The sequence below is a fragment of the Rhea americana genome, unplaced genomic scaffold (assembly GCF_003343005.1).
Source record: "Rhea americana isolate MKP2758 unplaced genomic scaffold, rheAme1 scaffold_45, whole genome shotgun sequence".
Taxonomy (NCBI): domain Eukaryota; kingdom Metazoa; phylum Chordata; class Aves; order Rheiformes; family Rheidae; genus Rhea; species Rhea americana.
Window position 1 is genome coordinate 682,288 of NW_028186590.1, and position 24,621 is coordinate 706,908.

The 24,621-nt window shown below is 38.6% G+C and overlaps 1 protein-coding gene across 1 annotated transcript in view; it reads left to right on the forward strand.

The window, feature by feature from the left end:
* The first annotated feature begins 658 nt into the window (after positions 1-658).
* The window catches only part of ADGRB3 (adhesion G protein-coupled receptor B3), a 465,451-nt gene continuing 441,488 nt past the window's right edge, over positions 659-24,621 (forward strand). The window contains exons 1-2 of the mRNA XM_085316023.1: positions 659-685; positions 3,470-4,238. Coding sequence (XP_085172149.1) covers positions 3,485-4,238 — 754 coding nt within the window. The 5' untranslated portion in view covers positions 659-685; positions 3,470-3,484. The remainder of the gene's footprint in view (positions 686-3,469; positions 4,239-24,621) is intronic.

Below are 24,621 nucleotides of genomic sequence, written 5' to 3' on the forward strand. Positions count from 1 at the left end.
GAGGCAGAGCCGCGCTGGCGCCCCTCCGCGCTCTCTGCGCTCGGCATCCACCGCGCTCCCCGGCATCGGCAGCCAAGGACCCCCCAGCTGCCGTCCGGCCATTAGCGCCTGGCGGGGAGGAGGAGGAGGAGGAGGAGGAGGAGGTGAAGGAGGAGGAGGAGGGAGACAAGAGGAATAAGTCTATTAGTAACAACAACAACAAAACCCACCAACAAATCTGCACTAGCGCCTTAGTCCGCCTCCCAGACCGTCGTTTGCCTGGCATCTCTGCTCATCGGGCTGGTGTGCTTAGACTTTGTTACAAGTAAAAAAAAAAAAAAAAAAAACAACAACAACAACAACAAAAAACCCTTCGCTTGTTCAGCCACTTCCATTTTTTCCCCCTGCAGTCTCGCTGGTTTGAGTTTTATTTTTTTTTTCTTTCCCCTCATGTGGTTGGATTTGGTGGATCCGAAGCCAAAGCTGCTTTTTTTCCTCGGTGGGGTGTGCGTGTGGCGTGCGGGGCTTTTCTCGCTGCGTTTTTCATCTTCTGCTGCTTTTTTTAATCTTGGTTTTGAGCCTGAGCCGGGGAAAATGGGAAACGGTGCTTCCGACAGAAGGGGAATCTCTCCATCACTGTTGTCGGGACGTGTGCCTGTGGTGCTAGTGTTTTAGAGAAAGAGCCTGCCAGCTTTCGGAGTGGAAGGTAAGGGCGCCCGGGGCATCTGCCGTCTCCCATTCCCAGGGATTAGGACCGCGGAGCTTCCAGCTCGGGATTCCGGGGAGGAGGCGGAGGAGGAGGGGGACAGGCTGTTGCTGAAGGATAGGGAGAGACAGCACATACAAGATGATCTCTGCATTTACTTCTACCCTGCAGTTTAAAAGTTAGAGAAGTCCGTTTTGCGACAGGTCTGCTTCACTGAAACTAATTTCCAGCGAGACCAAGAAAACCTGAGGTTTGTGCATGATTGGAGTATTTTTTTTCGGGGGGGGGGGATGTTAGGTTAATAGGAAGTTAAAATAAGAGAAGTCAGTGGGTCTTCTGTTGGGGAAAAAATAGGTGGAGTGATGGCGCCGTCTATGTTCGGCTAAACTACAGTGTCACCTAGAAAATCAGTTTGGGAAATATCCAAACTAAACGCCCGTTTGGTTTTCAGCAGAAAAGGGTTCCCCYCTTCCCCGAACGGGCAGCCTTAAGCCGCTGTGGCCGCTCTTTCACTTCCTCGACCATCGAAGAGGGGGATCTTTTTAATCGGAGCGTCTGATCCTCGCGGGGAGCAGCTTCGCTCTTGTATTTAGGAATATTGCAAACTAAATGAAATGCTGCCGGCACACTCAATGCGCGCGCGCGYGTGTGTGTGTGTGTCTGTGTGTGTGTGCGTGCAACAGAGGGAGAGAGAGATTAAGAGAGTACTGTGTTCYAGTAGCCTTGCATGAACAAGTGCACAACTAAAATGAGGGCTATTTGATTAGGTTTCTTCATAGAAAACAGCCTCGCACTGCAGACGTCTTTATTTTTCTCGTGCAAATGTTATATAGATGGTAAAAGTCAGGAGCTTTTTCTTTTCAAATAAATAAGCAAATAAGCCCCTTCCTTGCTTTCCAGATTATAAAATTAATCCTTTTTCATGGATGGAATTCCTAATTTAGACACTTATTGTCACATTGGCTTTCAACGCCTACACCATCCTGAATAACACTGCGCAGAGCTGCATTGCCTGCTAACTGCTTCAGCAAAAGGGAAATTGTTTCCAGAATTCCCTACAAGTTTCAATTTTTTAAACCTTAAATGCTGCACCGACCCTATCTGGAGAAGAAGGACTGTGTTATTCATTGAGATGGACGCTCAGAAAGGAGAAAATCCAACCGTTTCCATAGCCCAGCAGCAGCTCTCTCTCTCTTCTTTTTTTTTTTTTTTTTTTTTGAAAAACCGCAGCTATAACGAGGGTTAGAGTTGGTGCTGCTTTGCCTGTTTCAGGATTCAGAGTTTGAATTATAATCTAGGAGATCCAGAAATCTCTTCAAAGGAGTTTAATCCGATGATTTGTTCTGTTACGCAATGAGAGACGGAAGATGCCTTGCCATTTGGTGAGGAGATGAAAAGCTGGGCAAAGACACACATCAAAACTCAGGAGCTGAGTATGTATATATATGTCTGTCTCTGTTTACAGAGCAACAGTGGAGGAGACTGCAATCCAGAGAGTTTTAAAATCAGCTTGACATCACTTTTGTCTGCTCACATGTGTAAGCAGAAAGTGAAAAGCTTCTCGTTTATAACAGATAAGCAGGCTGGCAAAGGTTAAAGCTGAAAACATTAAATTTTAAATTTTTGGATAACATTACAGAGATAAATATGACTAAGGTTCACTTTATTAACCTAGGCCACCATTAGGAGAAGAAAGCRTGTGGAGGCTGTAACGGTTGACGGGCGCAGTAAAACAGCTTTATTTGGAAATAGTAGTAGAGAAAATGTAATATGTCTTTCACCATAAAAGTGCACATCTGCAAAATACAGGAGCTAATCAGACAGTACAAGATACTCTTAATAAAAGGGCAAGTGAGAGACTGAGTCCAATCTAATAGGTACAGAGATCCTACTGTAGCTTTGCCAACATTACAGAGCTAGTGATTGTAGGTACTAATATAATTATCTATTTTATATATCCTATCCTAAGAGGTTGCAGCACATTGAAATTATCTTAAAATGCTGGCACTTAGTGGTGGTGCTAGACCACCACTAGTTTCATCTGCCTGTCTTTGTTTCTTTCTCAGATAAGAGTCTCAAGATTTCATTAACACATTAATCTCAGTATTTCCTGCCTGATTTTTCTTTCTGTAGAGACTTTTGTTACCAGGTGGCCACTGCAAAGGCATGTAGACATACGGGAGATAATGTTCCATCTGTAACAAATAATAATTTGTGCATTTTTAAATTATGGCTATAATTATTCACAAGTACTTCTCAGAGTTAATAGAAAAAAATACATATAAAAACAGGTGCTACCAGATTTCTTGATTTATTTTAGTAAAATTCTGTATGTGCATATTTTATACATACATATTTTATATATATATGAATATAACAGTGCGCAGACTATTTATTTACTTTTTGAAGAAATAAACAAATAAATTGCCCTTTTTTAGTCTGTCAGGCAAGGTGTCTAGCTTTTTTACATAAGTTGAACAATTTTTATCCACGCCATGATGAATACCTCTTAGGCAAGAGAGGACGTTCCTATTAATAATCTAATAAATGTTGTTTTTTAATTTGAATGTAGAAAAATTGACTGCCGTGATAGCCACGTGATGGCGCTGTTCACACGGCAGCAAACGATTCCCTGGTGTTATAAAATGAAAATTACCTGCCCTTCTTTCTGAAAGGGGCTCTAACTGCAAGCTTGAAAACAGCTGGCTTGAATATTGGAAGGAGTTTGGTTTTCAATGCGTGAAGAATTCTACTTGCATTTTTATTTCATTTCATCTCCTGCAGGCCAAATGACATAGGATGAAGGCTGTTCGTAATCTGCTGATTTATATATTTTCCACCTATCTCCTGGTTATGTTTGGATTTAATGCTGCCCAAGACTTCTGGTGCTCCACGTTGGTGAAGGGGGTCATTTATGGATCGTATTCTGTAAGTGAAATGTTTCCTAAAAACTTTACAAACTGCACTTGGACGCTGGAAAATCCAGATCCGACCAAATATAGTATTTACCTGAAATTTTCCAAAAAGGACTTCAGCTGCTCCAACTTTTCCCTCTTGGCTTATCAGTTTGATCATTTTTCCCATGAAAAAATAAAGGATCTTTTAAAAAATAACCATTCTATAATGCAGCTCTGCAATTCCAAGAATGCTTTTGTATTTCTGCAATATGATAAGAATTTCATTCAGATACGCCGGGTCTATCCCATCGATTTCCCAGGATTACACAGAAAGGAAGAAGACCAAAAATCCTTTTTTGAGTTTTTGGTGTTGAACAAGGTGAGCCCGAGCCAGTTCGGGTGCCATGTGTTATGCACTTGGTTGGAGAGCTGCTTGAAATCTGAGAATGGGAGAACCGAGTCCTGTGGGATCATGTATACAAAATGTACCTGCCCTCAGCATTTGGGAGAATGGGGAATAGACGACCAGTCCCTGGTGTTGCTCAACAACGTGGTGCTGCCCCTCAACGAGCAGACGGAGGGCTGTCTGACCCAGGAGCTGCAAACCACCCAGGTCTGCAACCTCACCAGAGAAGCTAAACGACCGCCAAAAGAAGGTAGGAGCTTCTCAGAGGGTCGGGGCGGGGGGGAGAGGGAGGAAGGGGGGCTAAATCCCACATCGCTGCCCGGGTCCTGCTGTGGGGCTCGTTGAGACTTGCATTCATTTGACTTGCACTCCACACCAGCTTGCCTCGAGGCAAGGCRAAAGGGCTAGAGAAGAGGCACACTCCCTCAGGGTAGGGAGGGTTGCATTTTCATTTCTACATTAACCTTCAGCATGTAGTTCTGCCGAGCGCTGTTGAAACTCCTCATACGTTTCCCCAGTTTTCAGCCCCCACTTACAGTAATGCTCACAGGTTGAGAGGCAGGAATTGCACTCCCCCTCACCACCTCTCTACTGCAACCATCCGACTACAACATCCTCATCCTCTTGATATGATCCGTTGACTTTGCAAGGAAAACATTTCCAAAGGCATGCAGGCAACCTCACTAAGACTGCAGGAGATTTACAGTGGCCAGGACACCTGGCCCGAACTGGGCCAGAYCTCAGCAATCTACAAATACATGAAAAGCAAACCCAGCTGGCTGGGGCAAACCTTCTACCTGCGATGCCTGGAGAGGCGACACGGTGTGCACAGTCAGCACATGCGCCTTTGGCCTGCTGTGGGACCTGCTGAGGGGGCCGCTGGCTGCTGCCGCCGCTGCCGGTGCTTTTCCACGTGGTCCCAGCTCCAGGAGGAGGATTTGWGTGTGACAATAACACTGGTGGGGAAGGGGGGGCAATATGTTGAGCTGTTGCCGCAAAAGTGGCRACTGTGGAAGGGCGGGAGGCCGTGGATCCAGCAGTTACAGTGGCAGCCCCCTGCCAACCCCTTCCTCGAGCACATACCTCCTGTTTCAGCCTCCTGACATTTTTGGAGAGGTTGGAGGGCGATATTTTGGGACTGGCACCAAGTGAGGAATCAGGCCCAGAGCCTCAGGCTGACCCGCGCTGTGGGGTTCAGGTGTGACCATGGGTGAGGGGGGCTTTCGGCACAGTTGTGTGGGAAACGGGGGGATTAGCCTCTGCAGCAAGGAATAAATTGTCGAGTCTGGGGTATTGCATTTTAATGCAGGAAATGTTCCCTCTCTCCTTGTTTTCTGCCTAGCCACAAAGCTCCTAGTCTGTGGAAAGGCAGAGCCAAGCTCCCAGCCCCCCTAATAGAAGTTGCTTTGTGGAGGAATGTAACATTGACACGTTGTTAGGAGAGGATTTTCTTTAAGGGCAGCCAAGCCCGAGTGGTGTGGGAGAAGAAACGCTGAACTTGCTCCAGCTGCCGCGGTGCCAGCGCTGGGCGAGGGCAGCGGGCCGGGCCGGGCCGGAGGGAGGGAGAGGGGCAGCTTTGGGGCTCCTGCGGGTCAGTGTCTCTGCACACGCTCCGCAGTTTGGAGCCAGGGAAACGAAGCGATTTTAATTCACCGGGCTGCCTGCCCCTCGTACAAATCCCCGAGAAGCCTGCGCAGCGGCAGGGACGGCGTTTAACACCACTTAGGGTCCTTAAGCGTCCTTCCGATCAGGCGGCCGCCGCCGAAGCGGGCAGACGGGCCGCCCCCTCCGCGCCGCGGGGCGCGGCGCGGCGCGGAGGCGCAGGCACTGCGGGGCCCCCGCTGCGGGCAGGCAAAGCCGCGGGGCTCGCTAGGAAATAAAAAGCGCCCCGAGCAAAAGGCGCCTAGGGGAGGCGGTGGTGTGGTGGTTGCCCTGTGTTTCCGCACCCGCGCAAGTTGCGCTCGAGCTCGGCGGGTGCTACGCCGTGCAGCGCGGCGCTGCGGGCGCCGGGAGAGGGGCGGTTTCTGCCCCTTGTTTTGGRCCAGCAGGTGCCGCCCGGTTGCGCGGAGCGCGGAGCGCAAGCTCGGCGGCTGCTGCGCGGGCCGCCCGCGCCCCGCTGCGCCGCCCTCAGACGTGCACCAAACACCGAGGGGTGCCCGTGTTTCACCGTGCAGACCCCTGCTTCTGAAATGCTGGGTGGAAAGGCTAGAGAAAGCTGAGGACTATTATTATTATTAATCTTGAGAGGTGCCTCGAGGATAATTTGTTCTTGATTTCAGCCATACTTTAACTCCTGCCCCTACTTGTGGCTTTTCCCGGGTGTTAGTGGGGTAACCTGTGCTGTCAGGCTGGAAGTTTTCTTTGCTAGGTGGCAGGTGTCCTTCACCTCTGTTGCACTGTAGTTAGTATCCTTTTGGTGCTGCTGAGAAGTTTTAATATAATTATTTCATTTTTATTTGATTGCTTTTATGTACTTGAATTTTGTTCATCAAACTGTTATCAAAAATTGCAATCAGTTAGGAAATTAAGCCTCATGGTACTTCTCAGTAGCACTATGTTCTTTGCCTTGCCTTCAGTTTTTAAGCATTTTTACCTGAAAGTTAAAAATATCTGAGAAAGATGTGTTGATTGTTTTCCATAGATATATTAATGCCTATCAGATACAGCACTTGTTATGGTTGTATGTAAAAAGCAGGGTTTGGGTTCAGTCAGMGGCTTTATTGAGTGGTCAAAATGCAGAATATTGCTACCACAGATGTAACTTAGTTCATCACCTGTGTCTGGAAGCACTCAGACAAGCTTATTTCTGCAGGCAATCTAACTCGGGTTAGACCAAGCACACATAATAAAAATACATGTAATAACTAAGAGAATGGCTCCTGTTTGTTACAGTTCATAGTGGGGACTTCTAAATGCAAACGTTCTTTTTTTTTTTTTTCTTTTTTTTTAAGATAAGCTTAGCTTAGTTTTAAGGGGAACACTGGTTGCCTATCACTTTGTGAACGAGCTCTAGACTTGATAAAAAATTATTTTAAGAATTCTTGTATTACTTGAGGTTTGGTACTGACATTGTCTAGCAATGACTTTTGGAAAGGAACTGCAAAGGACTGACAGCCTTCCACAAGATTATTCATACTTTCCCATTCTTCAGTCAAGCTTGATGAAAGCCGCTCTGTATGAAAGGCAAAGTATTTTCCAAAAAACATCTCCAGGTTTAGAACCATATTGTAGGTTAAGGCCTACTGTTTCTTTTCCTGAACCTCTGAAGATTTTTGACTATTCTGAACAAGCTAAAATAGACAAAAGTAAGTGGTTTTGCTTTTTTGAAATGTGTTGCACTTTACAAAAGATGTGACAAGTGCACAATGGATGGTTGTGTTTCTAAAAGTGCTGAAGTGTGTTGAGCAATAAGAAAACTAGGTCAAAAAAGGAAGCTTTAACTATTACTTTTCCAAAGAAAATGTTTTGGAAGTATGTGGTATAATTAGTGTTTCTTCAGCATGTAGATCATCTTTGGTGTTACTGACTAAAGCAATATTGAAAATCATCCCAWTTTCACCAAGACCGAAGAGTTTCACTGTATCTTAATGCTCTTGTAGCCTTGCATCCTGGATCAAAGCACAGCAAGTAGATCTCAGTGAATTTCAGGTAGGGACCTGAATTTTAGGGTTCAGTGGAATTTGTCTTCCCGATTTTCAGTGCTGTAGACTGAAGTATCTCATGAAGCTTCAGTCAGTAAAGATACAGCTCAGTTCCAGCTTTCATGAACTTGTAAGCCTTTACATGTAGTCAGTACATAGTTTTATGAATGATAAGGATAAGAACATAGCAAAGTCTTTACTTACTGTGGCTACTACAAAGCAATAATAATATTGTGATTTTTTAAAAAACATTTATTTAGAAACTATAGTTTGGAGTTTCCCTCCATATTTTACTGCCATATCTGTCAAAGGCCACCACAATTAAAATGACTCTTTCTTCATCTTCCCTACATCCAGCAGTGGAAAATAATAGAGAGGATATTCATGTATCTTGTATTTCTTATTTGGCCAATACAAAATAATCCTGGGGAGGGGGKAGTTGTTTGTTTTTTAAGTATACTAGGAATGTAGCATTGGTCTCCTTTGTCACAAATTCTAACAGCGTACTACATACCAGCATCTCAATATGCTCAATTTATTTTTTTTTTCTGATTTTAAACCTGAAAACAACAGGAATGTCTCAGTAGAAGACTCACTATAATAGTAAAACAATAATTTATGATACATTATTGAATAATAGTAACCTACAGATAGTTTTGTGATACTTTTTTGGCAGGTATGCATTTATTTATATGTTGTCTGACTAATGCTCACTTCTTGTTGCACACATTTAAGATTAATCATAATCTTCATCACGTGCCCAGAAGCCACTGCCTGGGTGAGTAGCATGGACATCCCTAATCAGAAGACCATATGCAGTAAAAATATACATAGCATGGCTTCATCAGAGGATTCACACTGTAGAATTAATGCAGGATGTGTCTAAGAAGATCAACAATTGCAGAATGGAGACTAACATCCTTACACTTYTGTAGGGATATTTTATATTAAAAATGTTCAGAAAAAGTTGGGGAAATTCAAAATAAATAAATCTGGTCTCTAAAGTACTGAATCAGTACAGTGATGTATTTGGAAGACTCTTAATAATTTTTATATCTTCCTACATGCAGTGGTTCTTTTATCCATGCTTATATGCTAACTTGAGCATTCAAGTGGACAAAGGAAGCTGATTACTGATGGAAGGATAGATGTTAAATTTTGTACAGTAAATATTCAAAAAAAAGTTTTTCATTATGATTTACAAAATATTATGTAAAAATTTATAACTGAGGTGCTAAAAAACCCTGTAATCATGCTGTTCATGAGCAGTTTCATCTCAGTGAAAATCTAGAGCATAAAGAAAAATGATTTCACTTTTTTACAGGAACATTGCTATTCCCAAAATGTTCATAGACAAAATCAGCATGGAAGCTTTTCAAAGTCGATTGTAGACATTGTGTTTATCTTCATGGGTCTGGTTCCCCATTGAAGGAAAATTTGATTTCAGATAYCCTTTGAAGTAAGCAATGCACTGTAGAAAAAGTGTTAATGATCAGAATCTSTTCTAATCAATAAACCCTACCTTTGTTTTCACAGATTGTATGCTAGTATCACTAAAGATAGTACTTTAGTTTGTTGTGTATTGATCATTTCCACTCAATTTAGTTCACTAAACTATGAAACGTCTTGTTGYTTTGGGTGCAAAATTTAAAACTTTGTATACAAATCTAATCAGCACTAGTCAGAATTTGGTRGGATTCAGATTAATCCATGACTGAATTTTCTGATCCATTCAAAAAGGAAAATTAGCAAGCAATACCCATTATTATAGGAAAAGCCTACATAAAGAGCTTTGCTTTTAGTTATTTAAGTGCTTGAATAGTAAATATACTTAGTTATGTATGTATGTCTGAGCAGCATTTTCCTTGGTGTCACGGATTCTTGCATTATTCTGTTCAGCACTTCTCACACTAACAAGATGACATAATATTCTGTGGGGAATGTCAGCATATCAGTCAAAAGAGTCTGCCATGCCTTCAGTGAGATCAGACCTGTACTGTGTAGGATCTGAAGACTAGCTTTTCATAAGCTCATCGTTTACTTAAAATATTTGTGGCTTCAGTGAAATAGCATGTTGGAAGGCAGGCTGTAACCAAAACCAGGATTTTGTTCCCCAAACTACTATTTCTGCTTGAATTAAACCTTTATTTATCTGCATTATTGCACATCACRTATTGTGAAGCCCTGCTCTCAGCTGGGAACAAATACTGTTAGAGCAAGAGCTCTACTCTAAAGACTACAGAATCTAAATAGAAAAGTTACACTAATTTATTTATATACCTTTCCCATTCCTTATAAGCATTTAATAAGTATTCAGACTGAAGTTAAAGGATGTCTGAGTTAGAGCAGAACTCCTGGCTCTCTGGCTGCCTATTCACTGGCTAACACCGAGTCCCTCCCATACCACTGARTATTTCAGACCATTCATGAGTTCTTTATTTGCTTTTGTTATACCAGTAACTACCAGTAACTGTGCATGTTGTTCTAAAAATCTTCTATTATGCTTTGTTCAAGTGGTTAGAGTAAACAATATATTTATTGGATATTAGACCTTGTCCTCTGGTCAAATAAGTGATTTGCTTATACTTTTGATTTTYTTGAAAGTGTTCACACATAGAACAGCCATTAATGTTAATGCGGGGTTTCAGTTACTAGGTCCCAGTGACATTACATGGAATTATATCACATTATATTATAATGTATGTGCCGCATTTCTTATTTAAGATGTAGGGTTTTTTTTAAAGTATGTGTGTATAATATAAAAGATAGTGACTATGTGAAACATTAAAAAAAAAACACAGGAGAACATATTAAAAGTAAAGTAATTTATCCCCTTCTATTCAAATCTCTCAGTACTGCTCTTTTGTTTGGTTTCCTGTTTGCAAAAGCAGAGAAAAATCTGCTTTGTGTGTTGGCATACACAGAGGAATTTTCAGAGAAGACTTTCTTTTTTCTGTTCTTAGAGAATTAATTTTATGAAGTTTATTCAGTTGTGTTTTATCAAAGCATTCCAACTAAAAGTTGTTGTAGTTCTCAAATTAAAGCTTAGCTGTTCACTTATAAATATGCAGTAATTGTAATAAAACAAAGGTCACTGCAGAATTCCACTGAGCATTATTTGCATTCACTGTTAACAAGAAATATAAAATGCTCTTTAGGATAGAGAAAGTTGTACATGATATAAAGTGCAAATTTACAAATTATGCATCATTTATTTATGAATATTTCAGGGTCTGAGCCCCTTCTGATGCTGGTTAAATCTCAAGGGGAGGACAGTAGAATTTTTCAAAGTTGTTCCSGGTTTTGTTAATCTCATAGAGAAGTTATATATAAAATTTATATTGAATTACTGACGCTTTTTGCTGATGGACTAACCATCAACARAATTAATGAAAACAATYTATAACCACACTATGAGATTAAGGTTTATACTTTACAAAGGCCAAACTTTTGTCCTTACTCAATTCAAGTTCCCAATGCCACCAATGATCACTTCGTCTAAATAAGGATAGAATTAGAGGTCACAAAGCAGATAGGAGCCCATGAAGGGCATGTGAAACACTGATAGCATGCATATCTTCTACCAAAAGCAAATTATTTCACAGCTTGTATTAATTCTATTCTTGCAAACTTTTAAAGATTTTTTTTTCTCTTTATATTTACTTTTGAAAGCATCATTGACATTTGGTAGAGTGACACAGATGCACTCAAAAAAAAGGCCATTTTGTAGCTGCTTGGTGGGTGTCTTTCTGTTTTATCTRATAATCTCTTTCTCAATGTGCTTTCCTTCAATTTATCTTTTTTGTTCTTTATTATCTGAAGGGAAAACAAGGTAAAATTAGTATTTCTTTAATAATTCTGAAAATGTGTACAATTGAAATTTTGAAGCAAACTATTATCAGTTACTCAGTTCAGATTTTATTTACTATCTCCTGAAATGGCAAAAAAATAATATAAAATATAAACTTTGAATGCTGTCCATTTTTCTAGTAGTTTGATAGAAAACTGATGACAATGGGGAGAGCAAGGCATTATCCTTTGGGGGCATTTTTTTTTTAACAAAATTTGCTCTCTTATTCTTCAGTTATAAAACACTGGGAGCTGTCTTTGGTTCCTGCTCAGCTTCTTCATGTACCAACTGCTCAGTTACATGGAGACAATTTTCATTTACAGCATGGTGTATAACTTTCAACCATAGCTGATAATTTTGTGCTATTATACAAATTATTTGCTGAAGGATGATGGGGCGATGAAAGATCAAGAGAGCAGTTCTCTGAACTCTTAACTGCAGAAAATGATGAACAGTGCTTCAAATCTCACATCTTCTGACTACTGTCAGAAATGCATTTTGTTAACAAGGAATTTGTTAAGCCTTGCCATTGACCGAGATATATTATTGCAAGTGACTTTTGCCAATCTGAGATGCTGTTGCTGTTAAGGTGGCTCTGTCTTCACTTCTTTGCTGAGCGGTTTTAGCACACAAGCTAAGCAGAAAACTGTTCAGCCTTTTTTTTCCTTTTTCTTTTTTCTTTTAAGCTAGGTGATACTGATRTTCAGGTAGCATGCTAAAATGGCTCAGCAGAGCTGCAACAGTGCCAGAACTGACATAAGAAAGAGCTGGGAATGTGTRTAAAGCAAGAACTTTGCTGTTGTAGCCAGCTTTCCATTGGCTTAGACCAAAAAAGTCCACCTAAAGAGTGATTGAGGCATGTTACCTTTGCCCACTGTCTTGCATGTGTTGGCAGCCAGTCATATTATCCTGTGTTTCCATGCAACTATACTGAGTTTAGATACAGTATTGGCGGCTCTTTCAAAATAGAGTCCAAGTGTTCATCTAAGGCTTCCTGCTGACCAGTAAAGAGTTGTGCAAATTACTGTGAATGAGTGCACAGAGTGCTCAGTGATGAGTTTGCAAAGCTGTCGGAAATCATTCTTGTAGCTCAAAGAGAAAGAGCTTAAACTACAGATCAGAAGTTTGGGGAACTGAATTCGTGATATTTATTGATGCTGAGGAATAGTACTGTACATRCTTCACAAAAGAAGATGCTTTTTTTCCGAAAGGATTTTGGAAAATCTTAAGGTTTAAGATATCATTTGAAATATTTTTTTGAAACCTAAATGGTTCACTTTTTTTAACACATTTTTGTTTTTATAACCTATGAATAGATCTTATGTGTCACTTCTGTACTGTATACACAGAAGACATGAACTGTGTGCAAAGCTAGCCACCATAGCTTGAACTATAAAGAGTTATGTTTTTATCCTTGAAAATATTTTATTTGTTCTGTGGCATTGGCTGATGACTGCTGTGACTGGCACATTTACAGATGCCCCATACTGACACCTTTGAAGGTTGATAGATGTATTTTGTACTGACAAAGGAAAGGAGGAAAAAGATTGAGCTTTGCAGGTGTAATGCGAGTACAGAGCCTAGTCCAGCTGGTTTTGTCTGTACCACATGTCTAGGAAGCATTGATAATACAGACAGTATTATGAAAGTTCCTTCTCCTTGGAAGGAAGGAGAGTGCCAAGATTGAGATGTTAGCCAATCCTAGCACCTGGTAAAGTTGTGGGAGTTTATATATATATATATATATATATATATATGTATGTATACATACACACACACATATAGGGCTTCAACTGATCATGCCATTTGGGGTCAAAATCCAAGAGGCTCACAGTTCGAAGATCAAATGCAATCAAAGAAAAGTTTTATAAGTAATGTCCTAGATGAAGTGTAATACACTTAAGCATAAGTCGAGAAGGACCTGGAACCTACTTTTTTCTGTCTTGTAAATGAATGGTCTAATTATTAAAGATTCTTTCAGTTTAGTCCAGTGAATATTTGTCCATGAAAATTGGGCCAGGTTCAATCTGGGGAAAAATCAAGAACATTCCTATTCCCAGACCTGTTAGGCAGAACGGTCTGAGAAGCAGAATCACCAAGCTCAGATTGCTCCAGATGTGGAAATGATCTCAAGACTTTTGGAGTTTGTGATGCCATCTCTAATGAGGTCTGTGTAAAGCTTGATCCAGCAGATGTGATCAAAAACCACCATTTGAATCAGACCCTACTGCCAAATAGGTGCAAGCAACTCCCAGCAGTTTGCTGCATATCACAGTGAAAGAGATGCCCAGAATCCTGCATGAAGCCAATGCAAGTTGCTGTTGRTCCTCAGACATAAACAGGTTAGGGTTGCTCTGAAGTGAAAGTTTTGGAGCTCTCTGTTTTGGATGTAGGTCTGGGAAGTGATGGTGAAGCATGTAAATTTTATTTGATTTCTTTTGTAAATAAAGCTCCTGTGCATCACTTTTGTGTAATATTATTGTAATAGTACTACCTTGCCTCCTGGTGATATTATAAGGATAAATACATCAAAGCTTATGAGCTGCTCAGAAATCAGTATCATAGAGGTACTTAAAATATATAGATTATGTTATCACTGCTAAACTGAAATATTTTTTTCAAAGAGTTCTGATGAAAATCGGACCCGTACTGTCTCTGGGTATTTTCTAGAGCTTGAAGTGAAAGCGTGATTTTACTGGCTGATTTGCAGATGAAATACATGAAGAAAATGAACAACTCTTCCATTTATCTTTTACTCTATGCTTTTAAGGTTTTAGATAATGGATTTTTGTCCTGGTGACCTGAAATGTTGTAAAACACAGATTTTGGTTTGATAACATAACAAGTATAGTAAAGTTACAAAAAAAAAAAAAAAATCATAAATTAGACATGAAGAGGAAGCCAAATGTAACAGGATGAAGCATTTAAATGCTTTTCTCTTCAGACTTGACTAGATGCCTGCTTTTGGAATTCACTTGTATACAATTAAGCTTGTTGAATCAACAGGATTACTCATGTAAATGAGATTTAATTCTAAGCAGGTTTACTTGTGAAGATCCTCAATTGAAAATGTGGATACTCTTAAATATATCTGATCAATATTAGAACAGGAAGCAATTATTTTATTATTAATTGGATTAATTGTGTTTCAGATTCAAGAAAAAAAAAAACAAAACTAAACTTTTTACCTTTCCAGATAACCTTAACCGTAATGTGTTTTTGTTATGTTAGCATTTATGCCSTATTAAACATCAGTTGGAGTTCTCTTTTAGGGGCAAGCAGTTAGATTTTTCAAAAGGAAKTATAATTTTTCAGTAATTAATTACCTTTTATTCAGCAGCTTACTGTCTTCCATATTGTGTAGTGTTTTTACATGTTTAATTAAAGTTTACTGTATCCATTTTTTGTCATTTCAGAATTTGGATATATTAGATGCTCATAATTAYCACTTTATTTATCTAAGAGTAGGCAGTAAAAGTGGGATTTTGAATATCTGAATGGTTCTATTTTTCAATGCACTCATGGATTAATCAGAGCAATCAWTTTTTTGTATAGTTTCCTTAACTGGGTACTAATCAATTCAACCTAGCAAGTTCTTTTCCTCTTTTTGTTTTTTATTCAATTATTAATTACATTTCAAATTCTCTGTCTCCATTTTGGAAATGGTTTTGTGCAGAGTGTCCACCTGAAAACTACAATGATGTCCCAAATCATTTGTTTTTTACAAATCTATTCTTTCATTCTGCAGGGGCTAATACTACACTCAGAATGCTATTATGGTCAAAAAAAAAACCAAGCATATTCTGCATGCAGAGCTTTATTGTTTCTTCAGTCCAAAACTTAACAGTCTGACCAAAGATTAGTCTAGATCTGATTATTACAGAAAAGGGAAAATAATAATAATAATATACTTACAGAAAAGGTTTAATAACAATACAGTTAAACTGGTTGCACACACGCACACCTCCTAGTGCCTGCCCTTCTCTCTGTTACACCCACCTTTCCACTGCCCCTGTCGCTCCGGAGGTTGTAGGTGTCAGACATGTGGGGCAAAGAGGGGAAAGAGAGTTACCAGTGTCCCAAGTGCTTCCCATGAAGGAGCTTGATGCTGTTGGTTTCTTCCTTTTCATCCCAGGGTCCACTTGGAGCTACTTTTGTGGGTTCTTTAATATAGTTTTACCCATTGCTGTTCCTTGGTCTGTAGACTTGAATTTACTATGTATGGAACATCTTGCRTAAGTTGGATAATTGTTCTGCGTTCTCTGTGCCACGTCAAAAACCCTTGTGCCCAGGTCCCAGATCTGCACCTCTTTAACTGGCCATTGAGGTGGTTCTTTAAAACTTAGGGATTGCCTGTGCTCTCCTCTGCTGCTCTCCTGTGCTCTTCTATACCGCATCAAGTGCCTCCATCCCTTTTTGAGGCTTCAGCTATTGTGTTATAYTTGTATTCTTCAGCATCGCACCGTTATGCTAGCGTAGTAAATATTTAATGGTATACAGAATAACCATTTGTTGCTACTATCTATATAAAAATAATGGTTATATCAAGTGTTTATACAGAGGTAATCAAAAGTAAAACAGAACAGGCAATAGCTACCTAGTCATTCTAAAAATCCTTGCTACAGCTAAACAAGCTAAAACAAAGCTCCAGGAAAGCAAAGACAAGTTCAGACAATACTTAATAGGTCCTGAGGCCTTTTATTGGCAGTGGCAATACTGTTTTTTATTGGGATACAGGGATACACTAAAAACTGTTTAGAATTAACCATCAAGAATGGCACCGATTGTCTCCATTGCCCCTTTTTGTTGTTGAATGTGTCCAGGAGCTTTTATGGAATTTGTTATGAAATTTTAGCATTTTAAAGCATGCATCTTTTTTTGATAGATTAAGTAGTATATTGATTTTTATATGACTAACAATATCACAATAGATCCATCTGGATAAAAACAGGAGTCAATTTAGGAGCAATTGCCTASTGTTTGGTTGTGACTGGTACAACTACTGTGGGAATAGATACTTGATTAGTCTTGGTTTTTTTTCTGGAAATTTGATTTTGATTTGATTTCATCTCTAAATATTTCCTTTCACCAAACATTTTTAATGTATGATACATATTTGAGTGAGAAGYTGACAAACAGCTATTGAAGACTGTAACTGTTGTCAGGGAGTTTCATTCTAAGACATATTTGAAAAAAGAGGAAGAGATTAAATTTTAAAGTATTGGAAGATTGCATTTTTGTACAATGAGCTGTGGAAGAATATAGGGCTCTGAAGGGTGTGAGTATATACACTAAGGGTAATCAGAAAACATGGCAAAAAGATCATCTAAACAACATTTCTAATTTATTTAAATGGACTGAGGTAAGAACTGCAGAAACCAGCACATAGAAAGTTTTGATGATATACTGAAATACTGCCCAGAAATTAGTAGATTTCAGAGGTTAATAAATACCATTTTTTTCAAATCCTAACTGATTATTCTAGAATAATATTGTAGTATAGTGTCAAAGTTTGAAGAATAAAGGTTTCATTTGTATTTCTAATATCTATTTTCTACAGCACATATACTTTGACCACAATATTTCACTTTGAACAGTGGGGCACRGAAGATCTCAGACTCTCAGAATTAATTTGCATTAAAATCAGTGTGGATCTAACTAAAAAAGAATGGYTGTCCCTTTGAATGGTTAGTTTGATATTTTTCTGACTAAGAGAGTTCTCAATTTATATATATATATATTTTGCTAACAGCACAGAATATTGCAAATTACATAGTCTCATTAACATAGATCTTCCTGCTGTGTCTGATGCCAACTAAGGATTTAAGCCTTGTCCAGTCAGTCTTTCCTCACTGCTCAGTTACCAGTGCAATTTCTGAACGTATGTTTCAGGACTGTATCTTTGCCCTTAGAAGGGAGAATACTGTTATTTAAAAATCATCCTTTTGGTAAGCTAAGGAGGATCATGGTGATATTCTGAAAAAGAAATCTATCTGGACGTTTTTACAGGAGAAAAGTGGGTTCAAAATGAGCTCAGAAGAAGATTTAGCAATTTTTCGTGTCTGTTATATGGATTAATTCAAAATATGTAAACAAATAAACCAAAAGATAGTATATACAGAGTGCAGTGGAATTTTTTTGAGCTCAAAGTAATAATATAATTAATAATCAATTAATAATCATAATACTAGAGATGCTAAATCTTAGCTTTCTCTGGGAAGGCACTGTTGTATTATGACACCAAGACAGCGGCTGGCACAGTGCTATAATCGGGAATCCAGCCATTTCAGGACAGGGTTCCCTTTGGCACGCGGGCAAAAAGACCCTCGGTATTCTCCTCCGTTGCTTTGGCAGCCACACATTGCTCATGGTAGCGTTGACGCACTGGCCAAGGCGCAGCGAGCTGCGCTGATCGAGGAATACATTATGTGCATGCTAACTTGAAGGATGGTCACACACCGTYGATCTCGTAAGACTAACCCTCAGGCCACAAAGTCACTTTCAGCGTGTTTGGTATGTGGTTTTTGCTCACTATTGCAAGCCTTCACATTGCCCTGATGGAGCTTACAGCTGAGTAGTGACCAGTCTTCTTGGTTTGCACCTCACAGCACTAGGCTTATATATCCTTACACTTCCCTTGAATCCACACACACTGCAGCACTGTTTTTTGTTTTTCTTTTTCCTTGATCTCTCTGCACTTTGCCTTGTCTCTCAGCTGTTACCCCTTTACACTGCTCTTTCAGCTAAACCTTCAGATTTCCCAGAAGTTTGCACTTTCACAGAACTCCAATCTTGTTAGCATTCTAAGCTTACAGCTTATCCCTTCTGGGACATAATGTAGGTGAAGTAAACAAACACGCAAGCTTTGTAGGAATTAAAAACAAAAGAGAATCAATCCTTATTCTAGTTAGCCCGAAAAATGCATGTGCTTGGACAAAGAAGTAAAATCCCTATATTTAATTCCCTATTTTTGCTTCCTCATCATCACAAATTGGGGTCGCAGGTCTACGAAGAGTCTCAAATTACCAGCTTTACCATCTACTCTGCATGTGATTTTCCACGTTATGAAGTCTCTTCTCTAGTTCTTGCTTCTCTGCCCTTCCTCTGTGCGGTCAGCTGCTTTTTTTCTTTTTTTTTTTCTTTTTTTTTCTCCATTGGTTTTACACATAAAAGAAGATTTCACTCACATAAAAATAGGATATGCCTTCCAGTCCAAGCCTCGTGCATCTCTGCAGATACCGTTACTGTTTTGATGGTAGAGTGCAGATGGGCAACCAAATTGTGGTGAGTTATGCTAGGATGTGACTTTGTGTGTTACCGAGAACCCAGCTCTTCCCTTAGTCAGGAAGGGCTTTAAGCCCCAAAGCAAAGCAAGATTTCTTCTGAGTTGCTTCCACTGGCCCCATAGATCTTGTATTCTTAGTCTTCCCAGTGTCTAAGTTTCAACAAGAATATTAGAGCGTGAATCCACTTAGATGGGCCCTTTGCTCACTAGTGAGGGCATGTTCTGGGGAGAAAACATGGGCTTAAATTTCCTTAGGCCAAGGATGGGTATGAATTTGTATCTCCTCCTTGTTAGGACACTTTAAGTAACATGTTTATGTATGAAAAGCATATTCCATCTCTTTCTATAGCTGAAATTTTTGAATAAAAGTGACCATAAAGTTTCTGGGATTGGCTCAGTGCTTGTACACACAGTATTGCTGAAGGACTGGTCAAAGGCAGTATAGATTCCTTTACCTGGATCACAGCTGATGGTGCTTGCCTAGGACCCTGAGCAAGGTGGGAGAGGGGAGAAGCAATGTGTGCAGCCATAGAAGCCACTTCTAGGACTGTGGGGAGGTATGAGAACCTTACAAAAATAATTTAAATTAATCCATTTGCAGCAACCTTGCATTTGTGAAGTTGCTTGACAAGATTTGCTTATATTAGTGGCTGTATTTAATTTCCACTGACTTGAGTAGGAGTGAGAGGTGTGCCAAGGYAAGCCAAACCAAGAAGCTTGTTATGCTGCGTGGTTTTGGATTCATGTCAATATAAGTAAAAGAACTGCTAGAAAGAACCATTCTTTGTCGAATGCACTCTTAACAATGAAATTCTCAGTGAAATTTTTAGATTTTATTTATAACAAACCTTTTTTTTTTCTTTTTATATAAAAGCACAGTTCCAAGTCATTTGTTTGGTGGTACAAGAAAGTCAAAGGTGTTACTTAGTCAAGATGTCATAGTGCCTTTACARTGATTTCATTGTCACAAATGATAATCTTAATGGATTTGCAGTATATGAATGCACTGAAGTTTACTTAGATATGGCAATACATTAATCTAAACTATTTAAGAAGATTTTGAAATCATATTAAATATWAACAACATCTAAAATATTTTCGTGTATGAATACAACTATATAGCAAATGAAATGATTAAAATAATTCAAGGTATATTGCATAGATTAAAACATTTTCTGTTTTAAATAATTTATAATAAAATACATTAGAAGCTCACAGAAATGGGAGTAATTGTGTACATACAGACAGTTGAGTCTAATGATATCATAAATGTCTTTTTATGGTTTTTCTTTTTAGGATATRGTTTGTCAGAAACTGGTGAAATCGGTGCTTTTTACCACAGAAGGGTAATTGTGTTCTTTCTGTCCCATTGTATTTGTAATATACACAGAAATGCTTGAATTGTCTCTTGGGTTTTTATGAGATTGTCTTTCTATGGTTTGTGGCTTATGGAATGCTAAATACTGTTAGGAGAGAGTAATGCATGTGAACTGGTTGTCACCTCTGCCAAAGAAGCGGATGGACCGATGACCTTTGCAGGGCARTGTTAGTTCTCTGTGCTTTTGACTGGCACTAGTGCTGGGAGCAGTCTTGCTCTCCAAGCTTCGTTTACATCACTGACTAGCTTAAATGACCAATCACAACATTATTTAAGTATTTTTTATATTTAAGAAAATCCTGTAAGTCAACCCCTTTTATAGTCTTTCATAGTCACCCTATTTTCAGCAGATTTGTCACAGCTGAATTTGTCCTAGTTGTCCCAGTTGAACATCTAGTAGCATGAATTTTGGTCTGTGGTCAGGCATCATAAATAAGTGTCTTTGCCGTCACAGGTGTGCCCTACAGCCTTTGAGCACACCCTTCTAAGAAGTTGCATTTTTATGTACASCACTCACTTGTCACATGATAAGCACATCTACATGGCAGGTAATTTTACAGTACTAACAATTTTGTGTCAAGCTGATGCACAAAGCTGTGGTAATCTGGGACCAATCAATGGTGTCTCACTGATAAACATAAAAAGTTCTTACAGCTAAACGTTCAATCAACTTTCCTAAAGATATTAAATAATATCTTCTGAAAAAAATACTAGATACGCATAAATTCTGTCTTTCTGCTTTATATGTGCATTAGATTTTTTTTTAAACGTGCCTTCAGAAACTGYTGATGGTGTACTGCTGTCAAAAGACAATTTATGCCTCCACCAGAAAATCTGGRAAGTTTATGAGAGCAGTAATATGCTGGTCTCTGAGGCTATCCTCAACCATATCAACACTATCAACAATAATAAGAAATGAACAAAGCACTGGTATTCTTTGTAGTAGTCCATATATATTTCTCCATTTAGAAAGGGTTTGTAAACATATAAGCCTTATATTTTTTTTTTTTTTTTTTTGAGATTCTGCTGTGAAGGGGCAGAAAACAGTTGTAAAGCTAGAGCCAGATAATAAAAAAACAAAAAAAAAGACTTAGACTTCCTCTGGAAAACACAGGGAAGTGAAAGTTGAAAGTCTGAATCATTTATAATGTTACATGAAGCAGGTGAGAATAGTTAGCTGGTTTGCTTTTTTATTGCCAGTTATCCCCTAAAACTGATGATGTTTCTCTGGACATTCACTTAAGCTAGGAGATACTGCCATTGGCTTGGCTGTATTTTGGCATTCCCATAGTGAGAGGTAGTGTGCAGGATGGTGGCTATGAGCACTGGGKCAGCATTCCCAGAGGACCAGAGATCTCACTATCCGACTTAGCTTGCAGCTGAAGTCATGATTTTTAATGTATGAATGCATATTAAGATTTGGGGCTTTTTTCATATTTAAGGGTGGTTCAATGTGTTCATGTAATCAGATGTACTGGCAGTTTCAAGAACTTTGGGGTGGTGTCTTAAGGCTAACATTTTGCTTTTAGACCAATTTATGTGAATAGATTCTGAAGGGCTTTTGAAACTATTTGAAATCAAATCACAAGAAAATTTTGTTTGGCAGGGGCCTCTGGAGGTCATACAGTCCAATCCCTTGCTCAGAGTAAGACTACTTTTTCTCTGAATCATGTACAGTGTTTCAGTCTACCTTCAGGTTCATAGTAAGGGTTTCCTGATCCCTAATAGTTTGTACATATGTCAGTATTTAGAAATAGCTAAACCCATAATTGAAGCTAGTGTGTATGTTGTCAGTGAGTTTTGTTATTCCTGTCAGTCACTGTAATGGTCCTTGGCTTTTTTTTTCTTTTTTTTTAGTTCCTCTTTAACATGCTTCAGGATACAATATTCTAATTAGCAGTAAAATGATCTGAAACACATTGACAGTATGCAGAATGACCAGGCCATGGCAGTTAATCAGAAAAATATCTAATAAATAATTCTAGGGAAAGTTTTCCAAAATAATTATTCGATATGTTAACCCAGAGCTATAAATTTTTATAACAGTTTAGCATTTAGCAAGTCAGGTTCAGTGTTACCAAGAGGCTGGCTTCCCACCAAAATTAGTAGTTTTTTACAGTAATTTGCATCATTCACCTGCACAAAGTGAAGAGCATTTTGTGTGCCTTCTTTTTGCTTATGATATGTCACAGCTATACCACGCTGTTGGTAGCTCCTGGCACTGAAAGACAAGATAAGGAATCACTATCGAATGCTGTTCTGGAAAGGGTAAAAAGAAGAGGCAGCCAGACAAGAATATTCAAACTTAAAGCTTGTAGGAGAAAGATAAAGCAACAGAAAAAGAGAAATAAATTAATGTTAGCCAAAGGGGTTAAGATAATAAGGATTTTCTTWCAACATCACAGGGAAAAAACAAATACTGGAAAGACAGAAGAGAATGATACTAATCTTACTTAAAATAGCTAAGTTTAAAAGCTTCTTTTAGGAATAAGAAAGTAAGGGCGATTCTAGAACAATTAGAAAGTAAGAAGAACGTGACAGATAAGAAATAAGGTCATCTGTGGAAAGTGTGATTATGCAGAAATCCAATGCCACATGAAACATGCGTCTTATCCTAAAAGAAGTCAGTAACATAGGATTGTACCATTTATTATTTTGGTTCATAATTTATCAGAGGTGGAAAACTAGAGAAAACGGTACTATTTTAATTTAACAAGAAAAAGAAAACTTTACATTTAATGTTYTACATGTTGTACAAGCTAGATGCTTGTAGACTAGTAAAGTATGAAAAGTTGAAAAAATACCACTCTGTCTGGAAATAGCAAAGTTTTAATAATTAGTATGAGTTTCTGTATTCTTTATTCTAATAGTCTAAATGTTACCCAAGTTTTCATTTGGAATTGTRAAATGAGTGAATGAAGTGAAAGCATATATAGAGATTTTATTCAGAGTTCTATTAGGTTCTGTGAAAACTTAATTCAAAGTGAATTAGTTTGTTGCACAGTCTGTAGAAGTGGGCTGTGGACTATCCAAAATACTATAAATTAGTGGCAGTAAAGTTGTGACACTTGCGTGTTTATACTTGGACTTACGACTTCAGCAATGGTTTGAAAAGGGAAATAATCTGCTTCTTAAGGTAACTTGCATTCTGTGATAAATTAGGAGGAAAYGCAAATACTAGTGGAGAAGAAGAAAATAAAAAAGGCTTATATCAATTACAAATTAGGCAGAATATATGGTAAGAGAATTCAGAATAATGTAAACAAATGCTGTACAGGAGAATAAATGGAAATACAATGTGAAGGGGAAAGGCTGAAAGCAGTAGTAGTAAATGGTACCTCGAGGTGATTGCAGAGAAGAAAATACATATCGGAAAGCAATTTGGAAGACTTAAAAGAAAAGACCCCCTTGTAAGCAGAGACTGAAAAGACAGGTTCTCACTTAAATTTATTGTTCTTGATGAACTGAAGATGCTGTTACAGTTCTGAAATTTTTATACCAAAAAGATCATAGTACAGACTTTAAAGAGCAACCACAATGAAGATAYTAAAGTGAATAATTCAGAGCAAAAGATTAAAAGTAATAAAAATATGTAGCTAGACTAAGAAATACAGAAGGATATTTAACAGTACATCTCTAAATATTTGAAGGATACTAAAATTAAGGAGGAGACTTGTTCATGGAAACTCTAAGATACARTATTAGAAATAATTAGTTGAACCAAAAAAAAGAGGACGAAATCTAGGCTGAATATCAGAAAAATTATCTTAATCACAACATCTGTTTCACSATGGTGTAATTTTCAAAGCCTAGGGCATGAGTATCATCACTAGATATAAATAAATTAATTATAAATATAATTACTTATTCCTGTTATGCTAGCAGTAGGCTAGAACACTAACCCCCTTCTAACAAGGGCTAGAAGACAAAGACGACACTTCTGGACTTAGTTTTTTGTGTGTTTGTATGCAAGCTTAAAAGAGACTATAAAAGAATAAGYAGAAGAGAGGGAAATAAAATAATGTGATAAATGATAAAGTTTCATACAGTGTTCCTCTTTTTTTTTCTCAACTCATTCTTGTCACATCTTCTTCTTTACCCAGAAAATATATTACAATGAATAGTATTTTATGCATATATGTATGTATGTATGTATGTATGTATATACTCACTGTTTTTTTTCCATGCGTGCTATCATTAGACAGTAAAAGATTTTTATATCCTTGCTAATACAGATCTCCATAAAAAAAGATAAATTTTTGTTCTCCTGAACATGAAATAGTTAAGCCAAGGTAAAAAAAAATAGTTAAATTTAGCCCCTAAGCTCATCTGATGCTTTTGATGGCAGATGAGGATGGTCTGTGAGTGATGGAAGAACCAGTGGGCATGAATGGCACCAAGCTGAGTGCAGGCAGGAAGGCCTGATAGCTCGTGGGATGGCAAAYTGGAGTAAGCCCCAGCATTGCCTCATGGTTGGCC